Below are 22,758 nucleotides of genomic sequence, written 5' to 3' on the forward strand. Positions count from 1 at the left end.
GCTGTCAGAGCAGCTCACAGATCACTGCACCTGTACATAGCCCACCTGGAAATAGCCCATCCAACTACCTCATCCCCACACTGTATTTATTTATTTTGCTCCTTTGCACCCTAGTATCTCTACTTACACATTCATCTTCTGCACATTCTACCATTCCAGTGTTTTATTGCTATATTGTAATTACTTCGCCACCATGGTCTATGTATTGCCTTACCTCCCTTAGCCTGCCTCATTTGCACACACTGTATATAGACTTTTTCTATTGTATTATTGACTGTATGTTTGTTTATTCCATGTGTAACTCTGTGTTGTTGTGTGTCGAACTGCTTTGCTTTATCTTGGCCAGGTCGCAGTTGTAAATGAGAACTTGTTCTCAACTAGCCTACCTGGTTAAATAAAGGTGAAATATATATATATATATTTTTTTTAAATGAGACATACCATATCCGTGAATGGCTGGATTTCTACACCTGCATTGCTTGCTGTTTGGAGTTTTAGGCTGGGTTTCTGTACAGCACTTTGTGATATCAGCTGATGTAAGAAGGGCTATATAAATACATTTGATTGAATAAATACATGTTATTGATTGGAGCACCATGTGGGAAGGTCAAAAATCCTAGAGGTGTCTCATCCCTATTCTTTAACACAAAGCAAAGAAACAGAGACTCACAATTAGTTACTATGAAACAGATATTGAAAGTCATTGCTAGACCTTTCTTTCTGACTACTCAAGTTTGACAGACCAAGATGGTACCATATCAGGTCAGAGAAGTAATTCAGCCCCATAGTGTATGTCTCCAGGCCTTTCTCCGCCCTCTTGCTGTGTTCCATCACCATCTTCCACTTGGCCAGCCAGATCAGCTTGCGACTGGCTCCTTCCTGATGGGACTCATAGGTCTTGTCTGCAAATGCACAGGTTCTCTCTATTAGGATTTGTCACCTCCGCCTGGACGAGGGGGGTTGTCACCTCCGCCTGGACGAGGGGGGTTGTCACCTCCGCCTGGACGAGGGGGGTTGTCACCTCCGCCTGGACGAGGGGGGTTGTCACTTCCGTCTGGACGAGGGGGGTTTCCAGCTCTGTTCCGGCCATTATTACGAGCAGGTCTCCCCTCAGCAGCCTTCAAGCAGTTTCCTCTGAACAGTTGATGTTGAGATGTGTCTGTTACTTGAACTCTGTGAAGCATTTATTTGGGCTGCAATTTCTGAGGCTGGTAACTCTAATGAACTTGTCTTCTGCAGCAGAGGTACAGTAAGTAACGCTGGGTCTTCCTTTCCTGTGGCGGTCTTCAGTTACATCATAGCGCTTGATGGCTTTTGCGATGGCACTTGAAGAAACTTTCAAAGTTCTTGAAATGTTATTGATTGACTGACCTTCACGTCTTAAAGTAATGATGGACTGTCGTTTCTCTTTGCTTATTTGAGCTGTTCTTGCCATAATATGGACTTGGTCTTTTACCAAATAGGGCTATCTTCTGTATACCACCCCTACCTTGTCACAACTTAACTGATTGTCTCAAACTAATTAAGAAGGGGAAAAAATCCACCAATTAACTTTTTTAACAAGGTACACCTGTTAATTGAAATGCATTCCAGGTGACTACCTCATGAAGCTGGTGGTGAGAATGCCAAGAGTGTGCAAAACTGTCATCAAGGTAAAGGGTGGCTACTTTGAAGAATATCAAATATAAAATATATTTGTTTAACACTTTTTTGGTTACTACATGATTCCATATGTGTTATTTCATAGTGTTGATGTCTTCACTATTATTCTAAAATGTAGAAAATAGTGAAAATAAAGAGAAACCCTTGAATGAGTGGGTGTATCCAAACCTTTGACTGGTACTGTATGTCATTATAAAAGCATGGGATTTTTATGGGATTTTATCCATAAACAAGATCAAAAGATGTGCACCTTTCTGTCCAATGAGGTCATTTCTGGAGAATATTTCTGCAAGTAAAAATATGCTTAACCTATACTTCAGAATAGGGAACACATTTTAAGTAGGTACTTTGTCCTTAATCACCCCACATTGAAACACACACTGAATCTCCACCACAAATAGTTGCACAGCTGTAAAACTTTTATTTTCTTAATTTTTTACATTTATTTACATTTGAAAATCAGAATGATTTTTAGTGTTTTTTTTTTGCGCATGAATAACATTCTTAGACCAGGACTATTTTCTGGGTGTACTGTATAATGAAATGTGTGACCCTCAACTACCAAAGAAATAATGCACATCTAAAAATTCTGGTTATTGCTACAAAAACTAAAATTTGCTTAAATTATTGCTCTGGTTTTGTCTGTGTCAAGTCATCTTCAGATATCCTCTCCTGGATCTGTGTAGGGGAAATACAAAAACATTGACCGTCAACAGAAACCGACTGATCAATGTACTGAACTATAGTGATAGCTATTAATCACTGTGAATTACAAAGGTTAAGTTGTTATGATCAGCTTTTTGGGGAAAATGTGATGAATTGCCAAACGGACTGAACTTTTGGCCTTGTGGACATATTTAGAAGAGATCTTAAAACACGTGTTCCATGTCTGAAATGTGCTGTATAAATAAAGTTTGATTGGATTTAATTTGGACTCATTTATATAAGTGTATGAGTTGTTTATGAGTAGCTTTATGAGTAGCTCAGCTTTAATCCAACATGAATCTTTACTCAGTACTCAAAGGCCCTTCTGTCTGGGATTATACACAGTAAGGTTCAACATCAATTCATCATGGTTACCATTTCAATTATATGCGTTTGGGATAGACACTGCTAGTAGGTGAATGATATGTAGTTAGACACTAATACTATAGTAGCTAATTAAATAGTATGTGAGTATAGATATAGACACTAATACTACAGCAGCGAATTTAATTTTACCTTTATAGGCAAGTCAGTTAAGAACAAAATGGCCTAGTGGTTTAAAAAATGGCCTAGTGGTTTAACTGCCTCATTCAGGGGCAGAACAACAGATTTGCACCTTGTCAGCTCGGGGATTCGAACTTGCAACCTTTCGGTTACCGGTCCAACGGTCTAACCACTAGGCTACCCTGCCACCCCATGAGATAATATGTGAATGAGATAGTATGTGAGTATAGATATAGTTGTAATAGACACTAATACTATGGTAGCTAATGAGATAGTATGTGAGTATGGATATAGTTGTGATAGACACTAATACTATAGCAGCGAATGAGATAGTATGTAAGTATAGATATAGTTGTGATAGACACTGATGGCCATCAGACTCACCCTTAGACCAGGGGGTAGCTGGAAGCGGTGGCGATGCCACACTGGTTGTGCTTGTTCCTGGACATCATGATGTAGCCTTTATCTCCCCATTCAAGGCCCCAGCTGGAACACACACATCGATCAACCATTGATTTAGCATTTAGCAATAGCATAACATCGTTCATCGATCAACCACTGACTTAGCATTTAGCGATAGCATAACATCGTTCATCAAGCAACCACTGACTTAGCATTTAGCGATAGCATAACATCGTTCATCGATCAACCACTGACTTAGCATTTAGCGATAGCATAACATCGTTCATCAAGCCACCACTGACTTAGCATTTAGCAATAGCATAACATTGTTCATCAAGCAACCATATTGACTTAGCATTTAGCAATAGCATAACATCGTTCATCAAGCAACCACTGACTTAGCATTTAGCAATAGCATTACATCGTTCATCAAGCAACCACTGACTTAGCATTTAGCAACAGCATAACATCGTTCATCAAGCAACCACTGACTTAGCATTTAGCAATAGCATAACATCGTTCATCAAGCAACCACTGACTTAGCATTTAGCAATATTATAACATCGTTCATCGAGCAACCACTGACTTAGCATTTAGCAATAGCATTACATCGTTCATCAAGCAACCACTGACTTAGCATTTAGCAATAGCATAACATCGTTCATCGAGCAACCACTGACTTAGCATTTAGCAATAGCATAACATCGTTCATTGATATTAGTGTGTCGGACTGCTTCCCCCACCTGTTTGTAGCATCACAGTCTGCTATGGGTACATCAGGAACCATGCTAACTAAAATACCCCCAGTCCTGTTATACCAGAGCCCATCTCTGACAGTACTGAGATTATGGAATGCAGCTGCAACGCCATTGATTTATAGTTGCTCTTAACTCCAATAGGCCTAGCTTTATTTGATACAGTATGCAATATGTTGTTGTTTACCTGTTCTTCACCAGCCAGTAGTCCTGGCCGTCATCACTAGTGCCATAGCCAACAGCCAGCACACCATGATCCAGATCATCACTGCTGCACTCTGGCTCATCATAGACACCTGGGAATAAACAAACATTCCGTTATTATCAATATGCACCCAATGTCAGCCTGGTATCAGTTTATATTTGTCACATTGCGAGGCTTTTGCAAAAGAAAGGGGTCACAGTTGTTGACGTCTTAGTCAATATATTGCATGCAATGTACAAAAGGATGGAGCGTATAGGGAGCATATACTTAGCAGACGCTCTTATCCAGAGCAACTTACAGGTGCAATTAGGGTTAAGTGCCTTGCTCAAGAGCACATTGACATATTTTCAAGTAGTCAGCTCAGGGATTCTAACCAGCAACCTTTCGGTTACTGGCCCAACCTTTTAACCGCTAAGCTACCTACCGCCCAGAACCGCAAGTCACAGTCAGTTCACAGTTATGAACAACCAGCTATGGAGTCAGTCTCGATGAAGCCTTCATAAGCCCTTTATAAGGCCTACATAAATGCTTCACAAACCATTCATAAGAAAATGTCACACTATAAACTATATAAGGCTAATGCCACATTTGGTAAAGAACCAGATGTCAGGATCTATTTGCTTATAAAATATGTGTGAAGCATATACCTGGGCCTTATCAAGGGTTTAGGAAGGCGTCATTGCGCGTTAGATGTTATAGTTTGTGACCAAGATGACAGGTGTAGGCTCAGACTGGAGTGAGCCGTGTCTTAAAATGCATAACACGATTCCTCTAGAGAGACGATCTCACCTGAGTCATAGAGCTGGAAGGAGGAGTGTGCAGCATCGATAGCCACAGACACCGGTCCCACCGTGGACACCGCCTGCTGCAGTGCGCTCTCGTCACCACTGGTCACATCAACAAACCCGCTGCAGGTGGCACCCACACTGTCGGGCTTGTAGCGGCACTTCTTGTCCTGTCAAAGAAAGAGGTTGTTAAATAAACCCTACAGAAACATAGTTGCTAGTTGTTTACACAGCATTATTTTGACTAAGCATAAAAATATGTATTCTTAAAACAGGTGTATTAAAATTGAAACATTAAAATTGGCAAAAATAGCATGAACTAGTAGAAGTGCAAGCACATACCTCATAGCGAATTTAAAACCTAAAATTCATACCTAAATGCATCGTTGTAAAATAATGCTCCTTTCTGTCAGAATATATTGCACCGCTAAATATATACCCTAGATGGCAGTGTTGTGCTACTTCCTTGAGTCAGAAAGGAGTCATAGCCCAGTGTTTTCAAACCTCTCCTCGGGGGACCCCCAGACGTTACCCTTGATTAGCTGATTTACCTAATTAGTCAACAAGCTCAATAAGGTGTGCTAGCTCTGGAAGTTCAAATACATGGAACGGCAGGGGGTCCATGAGGAGAGGTTTGAAAACCCCTGTCATGGCCTACTACTATGCTGTGTGCCCCACATTAGGAGAATGTGGACTGAAACATTAGGAGAAAAATGGACTGAAACAGGGAAGGGCTAATGAGTTAATTAAGAAACGCAAATTTTAGTTTTCCATTGGGAAATGTTTTTAAACATTTGGCCCTAATGAACACAAGCCTTCCCACTGCTCACTGCTCAGTACTTACCTCAGCCTGGTAGGGGTAGGAGTCCTCAGTATCCACGCCTCCAGGGGCCAAGGACTTGATGTACTCAAAGGCCTGGTCCATGAGACCGCCCATGCAGCCCATGTTGCCAAAATCACCGGAGCAGTCAACCAGCTGCTGCTCACTGAGGGACACCAGCTTATTGGTCTTCTTATAGTGCTGGCCTTCCAGAGATCCAGTCTGAGGGACGGATATGGGGAGTTAGAGAGACATGGCAGGGAGATGTAAATGTACAATTAAGGACACTCACATTCTAATAGATGTACTTTTGCTAAGTTTTAGGGTCACAACCCACAGTGCTTTGAATACAGCCGAATACAAAAATGTAAATATTTAAAGACTGTGGATATTGTTTCTCTCTCACCACGCACAAGACGAAACAGAACAAGTATTAGAACAGAATTAGAATTAGTCTACAGTGGAGGCTGGTGGGAGGAGCTGTAGGAGGTCACAATGTAATGGCTGAAATGGAATAAACGGAACAGAGTCCAACATATGTTTCCATATGTTTGATGTGTTTGACTCCGTTCCATTAATTCCATTCCAGCTTTTACAATGAGCCCGTCCTCCTATAGCTCCTCCCACCAGCCTCTACTGCTCAACTAAAGCAGAGTTTAGGTTGTAGTTAACTCACTCTCTTAACCCCTTCCCACCCTCTCCCTCTCTTACCGCACTGAATGCCCAGCAGGAGCCACACTGCTTCTGGTCCTTGATGGGGGTGACGTAGCCCTTGTCCCTCCAGTCCACGGTGGTGGGCAGGTCGTTGTCCCCAAGCATTGGGAAGAAGGTAGAGCCGCCGCGGGCCTTGGAGGCGTTGAAGGAGCCCAGGCAGCCCTGGGAGATGACGCGTCTGTACTCCTCGTTATCCTGTGATAGTGGGGCACAACAATAGATACACATACTAATATATACATCATTTATATTAGATACATTGTTGGTGGATGAGGTAAGGTTTCCACTTACTATGTAAAACACATTGAGAACCTTAGTTGGTAGAACGGCTCTATATAAATCCAATCCGTCATAATAATTATTTATTATCAATGGACTAAATTATTTCAGAATTACTATTTCCCTTGTTTCTTTTTTTTGAGGGGGGGGTCTAAGCTTCTATTGTTTTTCATTATTTAGTTCAGATAAAGGATACAGATCACAACATATTAACAAGTCCATAGTTCATCAAAATCATGTCAATTTATTTGTCAATTTAATCGTGTTAGTTTTCTTAATTTTTCTATGAATGCTGTAAATCTGAAAATGGGACAGACAAAGAGAGATCCTTCTATTGTTCATTTAATAATTTTATCCTTCATAAATTGACATATACATATGTGATCTGTTCTATGTCTACAGTGACAAGTTTGTGGGCCGTACCATGTCAGCGAAGTAGGTCATGCCCAGACGGTAGGACTTGATGCCCTTGTCAGCCAGCATGTTGTGAACCACTACCAGCTTCCGGTTAGAGATCCAGGAGCTCATACGCTGAGCCTCCTCCACCTGAGAGCTGTAAGACTTCCCTGTAGGAGTCAAAGTCAGTTCATTCAAGGCCTTATTCAGACTTGAGATGAGTTGACTAAACATTACTATTTTTGACACACAGTAAATCCATGTTTTATTGACATAAGTCCATGTTAAATCTACTCATCTCAAAGCCCTCTGTGAGGAAACAATGGAAAACAATAAAGCCAGACGTTCAGGACTAACAGGTGCCTCTATTAAATATCACCAATTATAATAACAAAATATGCAGGCTTGTGAGTATTTCGAGACATTTTGTAGTTGTCTGTAAGCAGCTCTTATGAAAGAAAAGGTTGATGTCCTCCTGCTCTACATCACATTAAACAGGATAACGAGAGAGCAGAGGTTCAGATTGATAAGAAACATGAAGAACAGAGGAGATAGTCACAGACTCCATTAAACAGGATAACGAGAGAGCAGAGGTTCAGATTGATAAGAAACATGAAGAACAGAGGAGATAGTCACAGACTCCATTAAACAGGATAACGAGAGAGCAGAGGTTCAGATTGATAAGAAACATGAAGAACAGAGGAGATAGTCACACACTCCATTAAACAGGATAACGAGAGAGCAGAGGTTCAGATTGATAAGAAACATGAAGAACAGAGGAGATAGTCACAGACTCCATTAAACAGGATAACGAGAGAGCAGAGTTTCAGATTGATAAGAAACATGAAGAACAGAGGAGATAGTCACAGACTCCATTAAACAGGATAACGAGAGAGCAGAGGTTCAGATTGATAAGAAACATGAAGAAAAAAGGAGATAGTCACACACTCCATTGTTGTCAATGATAAGAAGCTAAAGTGAAACAAGCTGACGTGAAAAGAGATGCTTCTCTTACCAAACTTCAGTTTCCAGGCATGGAACTCCAAGTCCTCCAATGAGAGGCTAGCGGCACTCGCCACTGCCAGAGCAGCAGCCACAACTACCAACAACTTCATTCTGAGGAGAAAGACAGCAGAGATTTACTAAGAACAACAGGAGACAGATCATACACGGAGCTACAGTAAGCGTCAGATGTTTCTGAAACAGGAAGCATGTGTGTGTCTGTCTGTGTCTGTGGCTACTCACCTGTGTGTGTGTGTGTAGGATGTCTTGAAGCCACTGGCTGGTGATGGATAACTGTCACTCTGTCCTCTGCTTAAGTACTGTGCTGTGGTTATTGTTCAGTCAGGTGCCTGTCACGAAGCCATAAACTTCAGCAGGGGAAGACACGGGGGCGAGACAGACCAGAGAATGCTTACCAGTCAATTTACAGGAAGAAAACAGGGTGTGGGAAATCACACTAGAACAGTTGCATGACAAACATGCCTTTGTTTTAGAGAACATCATGTCATTTAGATCTTCTTTATTGTAGATGGAAAAATTACATTAGTCTTTACAGTATTTTGTGACAGAGCAAAAAATACATACAGATTGAATTTGCAATCAACCAATCCAGTGCCGTGTATTCTTGGATGCCAAGCTTCCACAAATAAATGACCAATAATTAAAAAAAATAATAATAATAATTTATCTTTCGTCACTCTCTGTGTTTTCAGAATTTTACATAAATTCACAAGTGGCTGAATTTCACCAGATATATAACTTGAGAGACAGAAACAGCCCCCCTCTGTCTCAGAATGGACTCTATGCAAACTGGAAACAATATATCCTGAGGCTGCATTTATTGTAGCTGGGGATTTTAACAAAGCAAATTTGAGAACAAGGCTACCTAAATTCTATTAGCATATTGATTGTAGGTATCGTACAGGCACCACACTGGATCACTGCTGCTCTAAGTTCCGCAAGGCCCTCCCCCGCCCTACCTTTGGCAAATACAACCATGACTCCATTTTGTTACTACCGTCCCATAGGCAGAAACTCCCCCTCTCCTTCTCCGTCACCAACGCGAGTAAGACATTTAGACGTGTTAACCCTCGCAGGGTTGCCGGCCCAGACGGCATCCCTATCCGCATCCTCAGAGCATGCTCAGACCAGCTGGCTGGTGTGTTTACGGACATATTCAATCTCTCCTTATCCCAGTCTGCTGTCCCCACATGCTTCAAGATGGCCACCATTGTCCCTGTACCCAATAAGTCAAAGATAACTGAACTAGATGACTAGCACTCACTTCTGTCATCATGAAGTGCTTTGAGAGACTAGTCAAGGATCATATCACTGCAACCTTACCTGCCACCCTAGACCAACTTCAGTTTGCATACCACCCCAATAGGTCCACAGACGATGCAATCGCCATCACACTGCACACTGTCCTGTCCCGTCTGGACAAGAGGAATACCTATGTAAGAAGGCTGTTCATTGACTACAGCTCAGCATTTAACACCATAGTACTCTCCAAGATCATCATTAAGCTTGAGGCCCTGGGTCTCAACCCTGCCCTGTGCAACTGGGTTCAGGGCTTTCTGACGGGTGAAGGTAGGAAACAACATCTCCACCTTGCTGATCCACAACACTGGGGCCCCACAAGGGTGTGTGCTCAACCCACTCCTGTACTCCCTATTCACCCATGACTGTGTGGCCATGCATGCCTCCAATTCAATTATCAAGTTTGCAGATGACACAACTGTAGTGGGCTTGATTACCAACAACGACGAGACGGCCTACAGGGAGGAGGGCAAGGCACTCAGAGTGTGGGTGTCAGGAAAACAGCCTTTCACTCAACGTCAACAGAATAAAGGAGATGATCGTGGACTTCAGGAAACAGCAGAGGGAGATCCCCCCCCACCCATCCACATCAACTGGACAGTAGTGGAGAAGGTGGAAAGTTTTAAGTTCCCCGGCGTACACATCACGGACAAACTGAAATGGTCCACCCACACAGACAGCGTGGTGAAGACAGCGCCTCTTCAACCTGAGGAGGCTGAAGAAATCTGAAGTAAATAATAATGTGTTCTTAACTGACTTGCCTAGTTAAATAAAGGTCAAATAAAAAATAAAATAAATAAAATGTTATACCATCTATTGCCTATGCCGCTCGGTCATCGCTGATCCATATATTTATATGTACAGTACATATTCTTATTCCATCCCTTTAGATTTGTGTGTATTAGACAGTTGTTGTGGAATTGTTAGATTACCTGTTAGATATTACTGCACTGTCGGAACTAGAAGCACAAGCATTTCGCTACACTCGCATTAACATCTGCTAACTATGTGTATGTGACCAATACAATTTGATTTGATTTGAGTGATTAAATCCACATTAAACCCGGGATCGATTGAGTTGAAAGTTGTATGCGTATGTCAACAGTTATTTGATGCAACATGATTACAGTGCAGTAGCATTATTACATAAGTGAAATAGCATGGAAACAATATTGACTGAACCACTTTGTTTCCAGTGCACATGTAGGCCTGAATTAGTTTCATTTTCTAATCAGGGTTTCCGTCAACGGTGATGCTTCAACTTCTCTGAAAGAAATGTGTCATTTACAGAAGATTTTCATTTCCCCATTTCTCATCTATTACTGGGTGTCACATGGTAGTGGTGTGTGCTGTGCTCTCCACTACCATGTCTTCCTATTGGACTGTTTCGGGGGTGTCCAGATGTCCTGTGGTAATGGTCATGGTAATTCCTCTTAAATAGGTGATGCTGGGAGGGCATAAGAGGAACACACACACACACACACACACGTAACATCACAGCTGTTCGAGTATCTACTTCATGTCCCACACAAATGATTGATGTTTTGGTCATCTCACTGAGAACACGTTGGAACAAAAAATATCGTTACAGTTTTTACTCTATTCTAAAATTGAATAAATCGTTTCCCCTCAATAATCTACACACAATACCCCATAATGACAAAACAAAAACAGGTTTTCAGACATTTTTGCAAATGTATATTTAAAAAGAAAACACAATTACATTAGTATTCAGACCCTTTACTCAGTACTGTGTTGAAGTACCTTTGGCAACGATTACAGCCTCAAGTCTTCTTGGGAATGACGTTACAAGCTTGGCACACCTGTATTTGGGGAGTTTCTCCCATTCTTCTCTGCATATCCTCTCAAGTTCTGTCATGTTGGATGGGGAGCATCGCTGCACAGCTATTTTCAGGTCTCTCCAGAGATGTTCAATCGGGTTCAAGTCTGGGCTCTGGCTGGGCCACTCAAGGACATTCAGAAACTTTTCCCGAAGCCACTCCTGCATTGTCTTGGCTGTGTGCTGAGGGTCATTGTTCTGTTGGAAGGTGAACCTTCACCCCAGTCTGAGGTCCTGAGCGCTCTGGAGGATCTCTCTTTACTTTGCTCCGTTCATCTTTCCCTTGATCCTGACTAGTCTCCCAATCCCTGCTGATGAAAAACCTCCCCACAGCACGATGCTGCCACCACCATACTTGGTTTCCTACAGATGTGATGCTTGGCATTCATGCCAAAGAGTTCCATCTTGGTTTCATCAGACCAGAGAATCTTGTTTCTCATGGTCTGAGAGCCCTTTAGGTGCCTTTTGGGAAACTCCAAGCTGGATGTCATATGCCTCTTACTGAGGAGTGGCTTTCGTCTGGCCACTCTACCATAAAGGCTTGATTGGTGGAGTGCTGCAGAGATGGTTGTCCTTCTGGAAGTTTCTCCCATCTTCAATGAGGAACTCTGGAGCTCTGTCAGAGTGACCATCGGGTTTTTGGTCACCACCTACCTGACCAAGGCCCTTCTCCCCCGATTGCTCAGATTGGCTGAGCGGCCAGCTCTAGGAAGAGTCTTGGAGGTGCCAAACTTCTTCCATTTAAGAATGATGGAGGCCACTGTGGTCTTGGGGACCTTCAACGCTGCAGACATTTTTCTGGTACCCTTCCCCAGATCTGTGTCTTGACACAATCCTGTCTCTGAGCTCTACGGACAATTCTTTTGACCTCATGGCTTGGTTTTTGCTCTGACATGCACTGTCAACTGTGGGACCCTATATAGACAGGTGTGTGCCTTTCCAAATCATGTCCAATCAATTGAATTTACCACAGGATGACTCCAATCAAGTTGGAGAAACATCTCAAGGATGATCAATGGAAACAGGATGCACCTGATCACAATTTTGAGTCTCATAGCGAAGGGTCTGAATACTTTTGTAAATAAGGTATTTCTGTTTTTTATTTTTAATACATCTGCAAACATTTCTAAAAACCTGTTTTCGCTTTGTCATTATGGGGTATTGTGATGTCATTATGGGGTATTGTGATGTCATTATGGGGTATTGTGATGTCATTATGGGGTATTGTGATGTCATTATGGGGTATTGTGATGTCATTATGGGGTATTGTGATGTCATTATGGGGTATAGTGTGTAGATTGATGAGGAATTTGTTTTATTTAATCAATTTTAGAATAAAGCTGTAACGTAACAAAATGTGGAAAAAGTCCAGGGGTCTGAATACTTTCTGAATCCGCTGTATGTCTCTTATTCATGTCTCCTTCAATTTTCTTTCTACTTTTTTGGGGCCAAACATACATGTTTTGGCATCAGTATGAAATAGCAACACCTTAGTTAAGACAGTGTTTGATTTTGATTTGAATTACTACTCAAGAGTAGAGAACTCTTTCCTGCAGCAGCAACCTGCTATCGTTCTGATCTTGTGTGAATTCAAGCCATAGGTATTGAGTGCCTGCTCTGTTCAAAAACATAGATTTTTCTTGTATATTTCCATCAACAACAGTGCAGAACATCCTGTCTACCCACAAACTTCCTGTTAGAAGTTCAGCTTGGAAAGTTTCCCTCTCAATGTTTTTCACTTAACTTTCCCTCCTAAGTCTCTCTCCCTCATTTTACCTGTCCTTAATCACATCCATTCTATGTAACATATCACTAATAAGTTATTTTTGTGACATACGTAATATGCCACCAAAAGTGACACGTAGGGGAAAGTCAACGAGAGGGTAAATATGTTCTATGGAAAATAATGAACCACGTGAAAGGTGTGTTCCACGATCGTATTCAGCAATGCCAATAATGTTTTCAATTCAACTTTCAAAGCAACTCAAACATAGAACATGTAAGAATGAAGTAAAGCCATTGATGACTACCGTGCTGATATATCGTGTGGTATATAGAGAAATAATGCACTGGCTAGAATGCCCTTCCAGCCAGTCAGAAACAAGTATTCAACAGTACCTAATATGTTAGCTTCAGTGACACCTAATATGTCAGCTTAAGTTAATATTTACAATGATTAAATGTTACTAAATCTGCCAAAATGTTTCCAATGGTGAATTTCAGCATGGTCATTGTAGGACAATAGTCCTCACGAGGGCAGTGGACATGGGCGTTTCTCTAAGTCACAAGACATTCATGTCAAAACAAAAGCCACAGACAATAAAATACAGTAAAAAGAAAAATGAAAAGCTAAGCCAAACGTTCTGATAGGAATGACAGTGAACTCATTAAAACCTCGAAGTCAGCCTTCTTCTGGTCACATGTCTAGGTAGTTAATCTTTCTCAGAGCTATAACAACACTGTATACAAAAAGTCTGTTCAGTATCCATGTTCGATTTTGTCAGGAAGGTAAGGTATGTAAATATGTACATATATGTACATATCTACGTCAGTTACCTCGACTCGGTACTGTATACAGCCAAGTTATCTTTACTCATTGTGTATTTATTCCTTGTGTTATTATTTTAACATTATTATTATATATTTTTGTCTCTCAGCATTATTGGGAAGGGCCCATAATTAATCATTCCACTGTCAGTCTACACCCGTTGTTATTAACAAAGCATGTGACAAATAACATTTGATTTGTTTGATTTGAAATCCATTAAGCTTTTCTTCGAACTGTGTGATGGGAAGACAGGAGTTGGTGCTGTCAGGTCATGCAGTCTGTCACACTCAGGCCAGAGAACCCTTCAGGTGTGTAGGAAATTACTAGCCTGGGTACCGGTCTTCAGAGACTAGACTGGGTACCAATCTGTTTAGCTAACATTCCTCTAGCCTGGGTACCAGTCTGTTTAGCTAACATTCCTCTAGCCTGGGTACCAGTCTGTTTACCTGACATTCCTCTATCCTTGGTACCAATCTGTTTATCCAACATTCCTCTAGCCTGGGTACCAGTCTGTTTAGCCAACATTCATCTAGCCTGGGTACCAGTCTGTTTCGAAACATTCATCTAGCCTGGGTACCAGTCTGTTTAGCCAACATTCCTCTAGCCTGGGTACCAGTCTGTTTACCTGACATTCCTCTAGCCTGGGTACCAATCTGTTTAGCCAACATTCCTCTAGCCTGGGTACCAGTCTGTTTAGCCAACATTCCTCTAGCCTGGGTACCAGTCTGTTTCGATACATTCCACTGCTTGTACTCTGTGTCATGTTAGACTGTTCATATTTTAAGATTGCCAAAAGGCCAGTCTGGTACAATACACTATCAACAGACTGGTACAATACACTATTAACAGACTGGTACAATACACTATTAACAGACTGGTACAATACACTATTAACAGACTGGTACAATACACTATTAACAGACTACTCTAAACAGACTGGTACAATACACTATTAACAGACTACTCTAAACAGACTGGTACAATACACTATTAACAGACTACTCTAAACAGACTGGTACAATACACTATTAACACTCATCTAGAACTGGTTACATTACTGAGAGAAGATGTTGTTTAGAATGAGTGCAATGGTTTTGTCACCTCACCAATCTTAGTATTAACTCAGTTTTTCTATTAGCGGAAGACTTGCTGGGTGTGTGGTGTGTGGATCCCACGTGTTTATAGAGAAATACATAAGGGATATGCAGGAAAAGAAAAGGCCATGACATTTATCAAATGAATTGGTCTGTTTTCATAAGTGCAGTAACTGTATGTAAAAGATTCTCTGTATGCATCTTATGCATTCATATCATAAAATATCATAGTAATATCAAACCCCTTCGTTGCATTTTGACTACATGTATATGTATGTGTTATACTGATTTAGAATGTATTTAGAATGTATTTAGAATGTATTTAGCTAACATTTATTTTCAATCTGGGAGTTCATGTATACTGATTTAGAATGTATTTAGAATGTATTTAGAATGTATTTAGAATGTATTTAGAATGTATTTAGCTAACATTTATTATCAATCTGGGAGTTCATGTATACTGATTTAGAATGTATTTAGAATGTATTTAGAATGTATTTAGAATGTATTTAGAATGTATTTAGCTAACATTTATTTTCAATCTGGGAGTTCATGTATACTGATTTAGAATGTATTTAGAATGTATTTAGCTAATGTATTTAGGTTTCATTTTCAATCTGGGAGTTCATGTATACTGTAGCCATCAAAATGAGGCCAGGGCTTGTGGGGGAGGTGTGCTGTCACCTTACCCCCGAAAGAGACTTTCTGAATGAGACCGTGAGACCACCACCGTTGTACAGTAAAACCACAACACTCCTGCAATCTCTCACGTACACACAGACCCCAACCAAAAAATCACATGATTTCACATGTGGATTAACCACTGAACACCTGGTATGGTGCTATGTGAGTTAAAGTGTGAATGCATAAAGTTAACGACCTATAATGCATTTACAGCTGGAGTCAAGTGACAAGTCTACTTGATTTGCCAGAGAAGAACATATAACTAACTAGAAAGGAAGGAGAGTTCAGAGATCAATGTTGACGGTGTTTTTTCACGAGGTGTGCAGGTGGCAGTTGGCCAAACGTCTAATTTTGACTTGTGTTTGTGAGATCGTGTTGATATTGTCACATGACAGACTATGTCGAATGTTCATCGATGGGCCAGCGGTTCCATGGAAAGGTTGCATGTGTTTATGTCCTTATTAGTCTATAGTACTGTGTGACATTTTGGCTGTTTACACATGCAGCTCAATTATGATCTTTTGTTTTTTTTCCTGGCAAAATATGTGATTTGTCAAAAATACCAATAATTGTGCAAAGATCAGAATTGGGATGCCTGTATAAACGCAGCCAATGTGACAGACACTTTAGGCCAGCAAATGCACAGCCCTTCTCTGACATTAAAACCTGGTTGCTGTCCAATAAATGTCACCTGGCTGCAATTCAAGACCAATAACCTGGTAGTCTATAACAAGGTAAAGGAACTGGTCTGCTAACATACCAGACATGTTTAAATCAATTTAACCAATAAGGTAAAATAAGCTGAAGGTTAGGCTGCCATAAAACCACAATGAACAATGTTATCATCAACACATCCGTCATATTAAATAAGACATTAAAAAAATTGTGTCAAACAGGCCTCAATTAATTAGTTGTAATAAATAAGCATAATAAATGTGAAAGTAAGAATTTCAAACGTTTTTTTTTTTTTTTTTTTTACGTGACTTGTGACTCCATTCCATGATACTTCGCCACACTTCGCCTGGTAACTGAATCTGGGTCAGTTTGGGTTTCTATTACAGTAACTCAGATGACCTGCTGTCAGGTGGACAACGTGTCATTCTGGAAACAGACTCTGGGTCAGTTTGGGTTTCTATTACAGTAACTCAGATGACCTGCTGTCTGGTGGACAACGTGTCATTCTGGAAACCGACTCTGGGTCAGTTTGGGTTTCTGTTACTATACATGATGTTGGGGATTATCATGGCATATTCGTGGTCTAAGAAATAGCATTTATTTACTTATTATTTTGCCTTTATCTAACCAGCCATACAATGAGAAAACATTTACAATAACAACCTTTAGGGCCTCTGATGATCTTGAAAAACTCACGGTATAATCACTGTGAATAGTCCTATGTGGCTCAGTCGGTAGAGCATGACGCTTACAACGCCATGGGTCGTAGATTTAATTCCCGCTGGGGCCACCCATATGAATAATGCATGGCTGTAGGTTGCTTTATGATAAAAGAGTCTGCTAAATGGCATATTATCATTATTTTGTAACAAATACTCCTATTATTTTGTTCCCACTGGTGTCATTCATGATCCCGTTCAATCAATGTTGATACAAGGAACATACCTAATGGGCATTCTTAACTCAAATTCTTCTCTATTTCAGTTCCCGTATGGATATAAATGAACATGACCTATAGCAGTTATGCTCACTCGGGTACTTTATTCTCTGTGCTGGCTGATGGCATTTTGCTTATCTGGAGTACTAATGAGAACTCTCCACCAGAGGGCAGCACTGTCCATAGCTACTTGCTGCAAGTAAGTGGTTCACATTGACGCCTCTGCCTCAGCACATCGAAAAACAATGCTCATTCTAAGTTTCCCAAGCCATGACCAATTACAATGAAAACATCCTCTATGGGGGTGGACACTGATGGTAGTCTACCACAAATATAAACAGAGCAGCAACACTTAACTCAAAGTGGAGACCTAACAGGGAACCTAACTGGGAGCGTTGGAGGCATCTTCCATTACACATAACTGAAATTCACCGCTCGTTCCCACTTTATAGGTGACAAAGTGTCAAATGGGGGTGGAACGGAACATAATGAAAGGTCTTTGGATTGAGGCTGGAAAAGAACTCCAACCTTGAGAATTAGGAACTGAATTCTGTTTCAATAAATTTACACCCCATGTTGTTTACAATTACTCAAACATGATCATTTCAAGTGTCACATAAACCTCCAGGTATTTGTTTATCACCAGCTTTCCCAGCAGGCAAAATTGGACATGTAATGTGACTATTCCGTCATTTTCTGGTTGTAAATTGATCTTAGGTAAAGACAGTTGTACTCATGACAACGGCAACACATGATAGGAAAGACGCCATATTCTGGACAGAAATGTTGTTAACTACAACCAGTTAGTTAACAACCAGACGTCCTGATGATATCATTACTACTAGTTAGTTAACAACCAGACGTCCTGATGATATCATTACAACCAGACGTCCTGATGATATCATTACTACCAGACGTCCTGATGATATCATTACTACCAGACGTCCTGATGATATCATTACTACCAGACGTCCTGATGATATCATTACAACCAGACGTCCTGATGATATCATTACAACCAGTTTGTTAACAACCAGACGTCCTGATGATATCATTACTACCAGACGTCCTGATGATATCATTACAACCAGACGTCCTGATGATATCATTACTACCAGACGTCCTGATGATGTCATTACTACTAGTTAGTTAACAACCAGACGTCCTGATGATATCATTACAACCAGACGTCCTGATGATATCATTACTACCAGACGTCCTGATGATATCATTACTACCAGACGTCCTGATGATATCATTACTACCAGACGTCCTGATGATATCATTACAACCAGACGTCCTGATGATATCATTACAACCAGACGTTCTGATGATATGATTACAACCAGACGTCCTGATGATATCATTACAACCAGACGTCCTGATGATATCATTACTACCAGACGTCCTGATGATATCATTACAACCAGACGTCCTGATGATATCATTACTACCAGACGTCCTGATGATATCATTACAACCAGACGTCCTGATGATATCATTACTACCAGACGTCCTGATGATATCATTACAACCAGACGTTCTGATGATATGATTACAACCAGACGTCCTGATGATATCATTACAACCAGACGTCCTGATGATATCATTACTACCAGACGTCCTGATGATATCATTACAACCAGACGTCCTGATGATATCATTACTACCAGACGTCCTGATGATATCATTACAACCAGACGTCCTGATGATATCATTACTACCAGACGTCCTGATGATATCATTACTACCAGACGTCATGATGATGTCATTACAACCAGTTTGTTAACAATATCATTACTACCAGACGTCCTGATGATATCATTACAACCAGACGTCCTGATGATATCATTACAACCAGACTTCCTGATGATATCATTACTACCAGACGTCCTGATGATGTCATTACAACCAGTTTGTTAACAACCAGACGTCCTGATGATATCATTACAACCAGTCTGTTAACAACCAGACGTCCTGATGATATCATTACAACCAGACGTCCTGATGATATCATTGCTACCAGACGTCCTGATGATATCATTGCTACCAGACGTCCTGATGATATCATTGCTACCAGACGTCCTGATGATATCATTACAACCAGACGTCCTGATGATATCATTGCTACCAGACGTCCTGATGATATCATTACAACCAGACGTCCTGATGATATCATTACAACCAGACGTCCTGATGATATCATTACAACCAGACGTCCTGATGATATCATTGCTACCAGACGTCCTGATGATATCATTACAACCAGACGTCCTGATGATATCATTACAACCAGACGTCCTGATGATTTCATTACAACCAGACGTCCTGATGATATCATTACAACCAGACGTCCTGATGATATCATTACTACCAGACGTCCTGATGATATCATTACTACCAGTTTGTTAACAACCAGACGTCCTGATGATATCATTGCTACCAGACGTCCTGATGATATCATTACTACCAGACGTCCTGATGATGTCATTACAACCAGTTTTTTAACAACCAGACGTCCTGATGATATCATTACAACCAGACGTCCTGATGATATCATTGCTACCAGACGTCCTGATGACATCATTACAACCAGACGTCCTGATGATATCATTGCTACCAGACGTCCTGATGATATCATTACAACCAGACGTCCTGATGATATCATTACTACCAGACGTCCTGATGATATCATTACAACCAGACGTCCTGATGATATCATTACAACCAGACGTCCTGATGATATCATTGCTACCAGACGTCCTGATGACATCATTACAACCAGACGTCCTGATGATATCATTGCTACCAGACGTCCTGATGATATCATTACAACCAGACGTCCTGATGATATCATTACTACCAGACGTCCTGATGATATCATTACAACCAGACGTCCTGATGATATCATTACAACCAGACGTCCTGATGATATCATTGCTACCAGACGTCCTGATGATATCATTACAACCAGACGTCCTGATGATATCATTACTACCAGACGTCCTGATGATATCATTACAACCAGACGTCCTGATGATATCATTACAACCAGACGTCCTGATGATATCATTACAACCAGTTTTGCCTCTGGGTTCATACTTTTTCCTTTATGCTGACTGGTCCATATAATAATGAAATAATTGGTCCATTTAATGATTAATAATAAATAAGTGTTATAATCACTCAAAGAAATCCAGACAGATAGTGAAAGAAAGTCTGAATTTACCATAAAAATATTTATTGATAATTATATTATTTCTTGACAAAAGCAAGAGAAAGGACACACTAAGATCCGACTTTTAAAACGACAAAAAATGTCATGTATAAACAAACGACAGTAACATCAATGGAACACGTTACAATGATGGAATACTTGATCAGCAGTTTGATCAGCTGGGCTGATTGATGTTGTTGACTTACCGAAGTGTTAAAACAAAAACAAAAACTAACAGCATTATGATTACAGTCACAATCCAAATCCATACACAGCCAGACCGATGGTCGCATGTCCATTTGTTCACATGCAGATAATTGCCCAGATAATATGGATGAGGATGAATACAGTGTCGACACAGAGATAATATGCAGTAAGGGGATGTAGTGTAACAGTGGGCTACCAGATATCATTCATCTTTATTTCTTCTTCCCCAGTGTCCAAAAGAAGTCTCTCCCCCTCTGCCTTTCTGTCAAAACCAGGTCACTGTTGCCAGCACCATGCTAGTGGCCTCCAACGGTCTCTATGCTGCCGCAGCCACACAGCTGAGCCCCGAGCAGCGATAGGAGAGGAGAGGCCAGACGCCACAGAACACAGAGCAGTGGTCACTAAAGCTGTACCCCTTTTCTCTCTGTCCCTCTCTTTCTCTGCTCTGCTCTCCACGAGTCCAGCCTATGAGTCCTTATCTCCACGGTGCAAACACACTGACCTGGAGCCTCTCAGCTGGCACTGTCGGCCTGGGGGGAGGCGAGTGGAGACGAGGAGGTAGTGGGTGAGGGATAAAGAGGGACGACGGGACGGGGAGGAGGGGGAGGAAGGGGCGCTTCAATGGTAGAGTTCCAGAGGTCCAAATTGGATCTGGTAATGGCTGGTCGATGGCGACAGAGGAGGGTCGTTAAAACCAGTACAGCTCCTTCCCTTTCTTGTGATGCTGGAGGCCTGGAAAAAGAGACAGAAGAAAACAATGAGAACGAGGCAAAACGGTTGTTCTGGCTGCTCCTGGTCTTTAATCCAAACAACTTATTGGTCAGAGCAAATAGTAAGGACATTGATGTGGGGAGTGTGTGTGTGTATGTGTGTGTGTGTGTGTGTGAGTGTGTGTGTGTGTGTGAGTGTGTGTGTGCGTGCGTGCGTGCGTGTGTGTGCGTGTCTGTGTGTGTGGATGACACTAATTCCCTGTTCATTCCATACAACAGCAGCAAAGACACATACAGTATAACTGTGACCTACAGTATATGGCTCAACAACAACTGTGACCTACAGTATACAGCTCAACAACAACTGTACCCTACAGTATACAGCTCAGCTCAGCTGCCCTACAGCTCAGCTCAGTTGTTGTGGTGGTTGTGGTTGTTGTTATGGTTGTTGTTGTGGTTGTTGTTATGGTTGTTGTTGTGGTTGTTGTTGTGGTTGTTGTTATGGTTGTTGTTATGGTGGTTGTGGTGGTTGTTGTTGTGGTGGTTGTTGTGGTGGTTGTGGTTGTTGTTATGGTTGTTGTTGTTGTTGTGGTTGTTGTTGTGGTTGTTGTTGTGGTTGTTGTGTTCCTTTACACCTTTACACTACACTTGTGTATAAAGTAGTTGTTGTGAAATTGTTAGATTACCTGTTATATATTACTGCATGGTCGTAACTAGAAGCACATTCAGCGCATTAACATCAGCTAACCATGTGTATGTGACAAATAAGATTTGATTTTGATTTTAATTTGATTTGTGGTGGTTGTTGTTGTTGTTGTGGTTGTTGTTGTAGTTGTTGATGTTATGGTTGTTGTTGTAGTTGTTGATGTTGTGGTTGTTGTTGTGGTTGTTGATGTTGTGGTTGTTGTTGTAGTTGTTGATGTTGTGGTTGTTGTTGTGGTTGCGGTAGACTCAGCTGTAGTAGAGAAGAGACTGCATACCTGCGTCCATGTTGATGGCCATCTCACCTGGGGGCAGCAGGCCCGGCCAGGGGGCGGTGGGGTCCAGCTTGCTGATATCGTAGGGGTGTTGTCCGGGGAGGGTGCCCAGGTGGGAGGGTCGCACAGTGGGCATGAGAAGCGGGCCATATGGGTGGTGGGGCTCTAGGCCGCTGGGGGAGTAGAGTTCATGGAGGGGCCTGGGGGCCCCGTAGGCTTGGCATTGTGCGTAGCCCCACTCCTCTGCTGGGTGCAGGTGTGAGTGGGGGTGAGGAAGGCCTGGGTGGAGTCCAGAAGCGTAGGGGTCCATGGAATAGGTG

The 22,758-nt window shown here is 41.4% G+C and overlaps 2 protein-coding genes across 3 annotated transcripts in view; both read right to left on the reverse strand.

Moving 5' to 3' along the window:
* Positions 1-2,060: 2,060 nt before the first annotated feature.
* LOC110498160 (cathepsin L1) lies at positions 2,061-8,612 on the reverse strand. The gene is made up of 9 exons (XM_036955127.1): positions 8,473-8,612; positions 8,243-8,343; positions 7,255-7,397; positions 6,550-6,747; positions 5,863-6,060; positions 5,023-5,188; positions 4,216-4,324; positions 3,256-3,357; positions 2,061-2,340 (listed from the first exon to the last, which is right to left on the reverse strand). Exons 2-8 carry the CDS (start codon positions 8,340-8,342, stop codon positions 3,258-3,260), a joined length of 1,014 nt encoding a protein of 337 aa, XP_036811022.1. The 5' UTR covers position 8,343; positions 8,473-8,612; the 3' UTR covers positions 2,061-2,340; positions 3,256-3,257.
* An 11,928-nt stretch (positions 8,613-20,540) lies between these two features.
* The window catches only part of LOC110498161 (transcription cofactor vestigial-like protein 2), a 13,002-nt gene continuing 10,784 nt past the window's right edge, over positions 20,541-22,758 (reverse strand). The window contains exons 3-4 of one of the 2 annotated variants that reach the window (XM_036955129.1): positions 22,469-22,758; positions 20,541-21,483 (exon numbers count right to left, since the gene is read on the reverse strand). The exon at positions 22,469-22,758 is cut by the window's right edge and continues 100 nt beyond it. In XM_036955129.1, coding sequence (XP_036811024.1) covers positions 21,440-21,483; positions 22,469-22,758 — 334 coding nt within the window. In that variant the 3' untranslated portion in view covers positions 20,541-21,439. Of the gene's footprint in view, positions 21,484-22,441 lie in introns of both variants that reach the window. The other variant, XM_036955128.1, reaches the window with a different exon arrangement.

Source organism: Oncorhynchus mykiss, chromosome 19 (genome assembly GCF_013265735.2).
Source record: "Oncorhynchus mykiss isolate Arlee chromosome 19, USDA_OmykA_1.1, whole genome shotgun sequence".
Lineage (NCBI taxonomy): Eukaryota > Metazoa > Chordata > Actinopteri > Salmoniformes > Salmonidae > Oncorhynchus > Oncorhynchus mykiss.

Excerpts from the sequence above, each read along its gene's own strand:
- LOC110498160 (XM_036955127.1), bottom strand. The coding sequence starts at position 8,342 with ATGAAGTTGTTGGTAGTTGTGGCTGCTGCTCTGGCAGTGGCGAGTGCC. Across the intron at positions 6,061-6,549 it reads CCTGCTGGGCATTCAGTGCG|ACTGGATCTCTGGAAGGCCA; the intron begins GTAAGAGAGGGA and ends TCCGTCCCTCAG. Across the intron at positions 3,358-4,215 it reads TACTGGCTGGTGAAGAACAG|CTGGGGCCTTGAATGGGGAG; the intron begins GTAAACAACAAC and ends TGTGTGTTCCAG.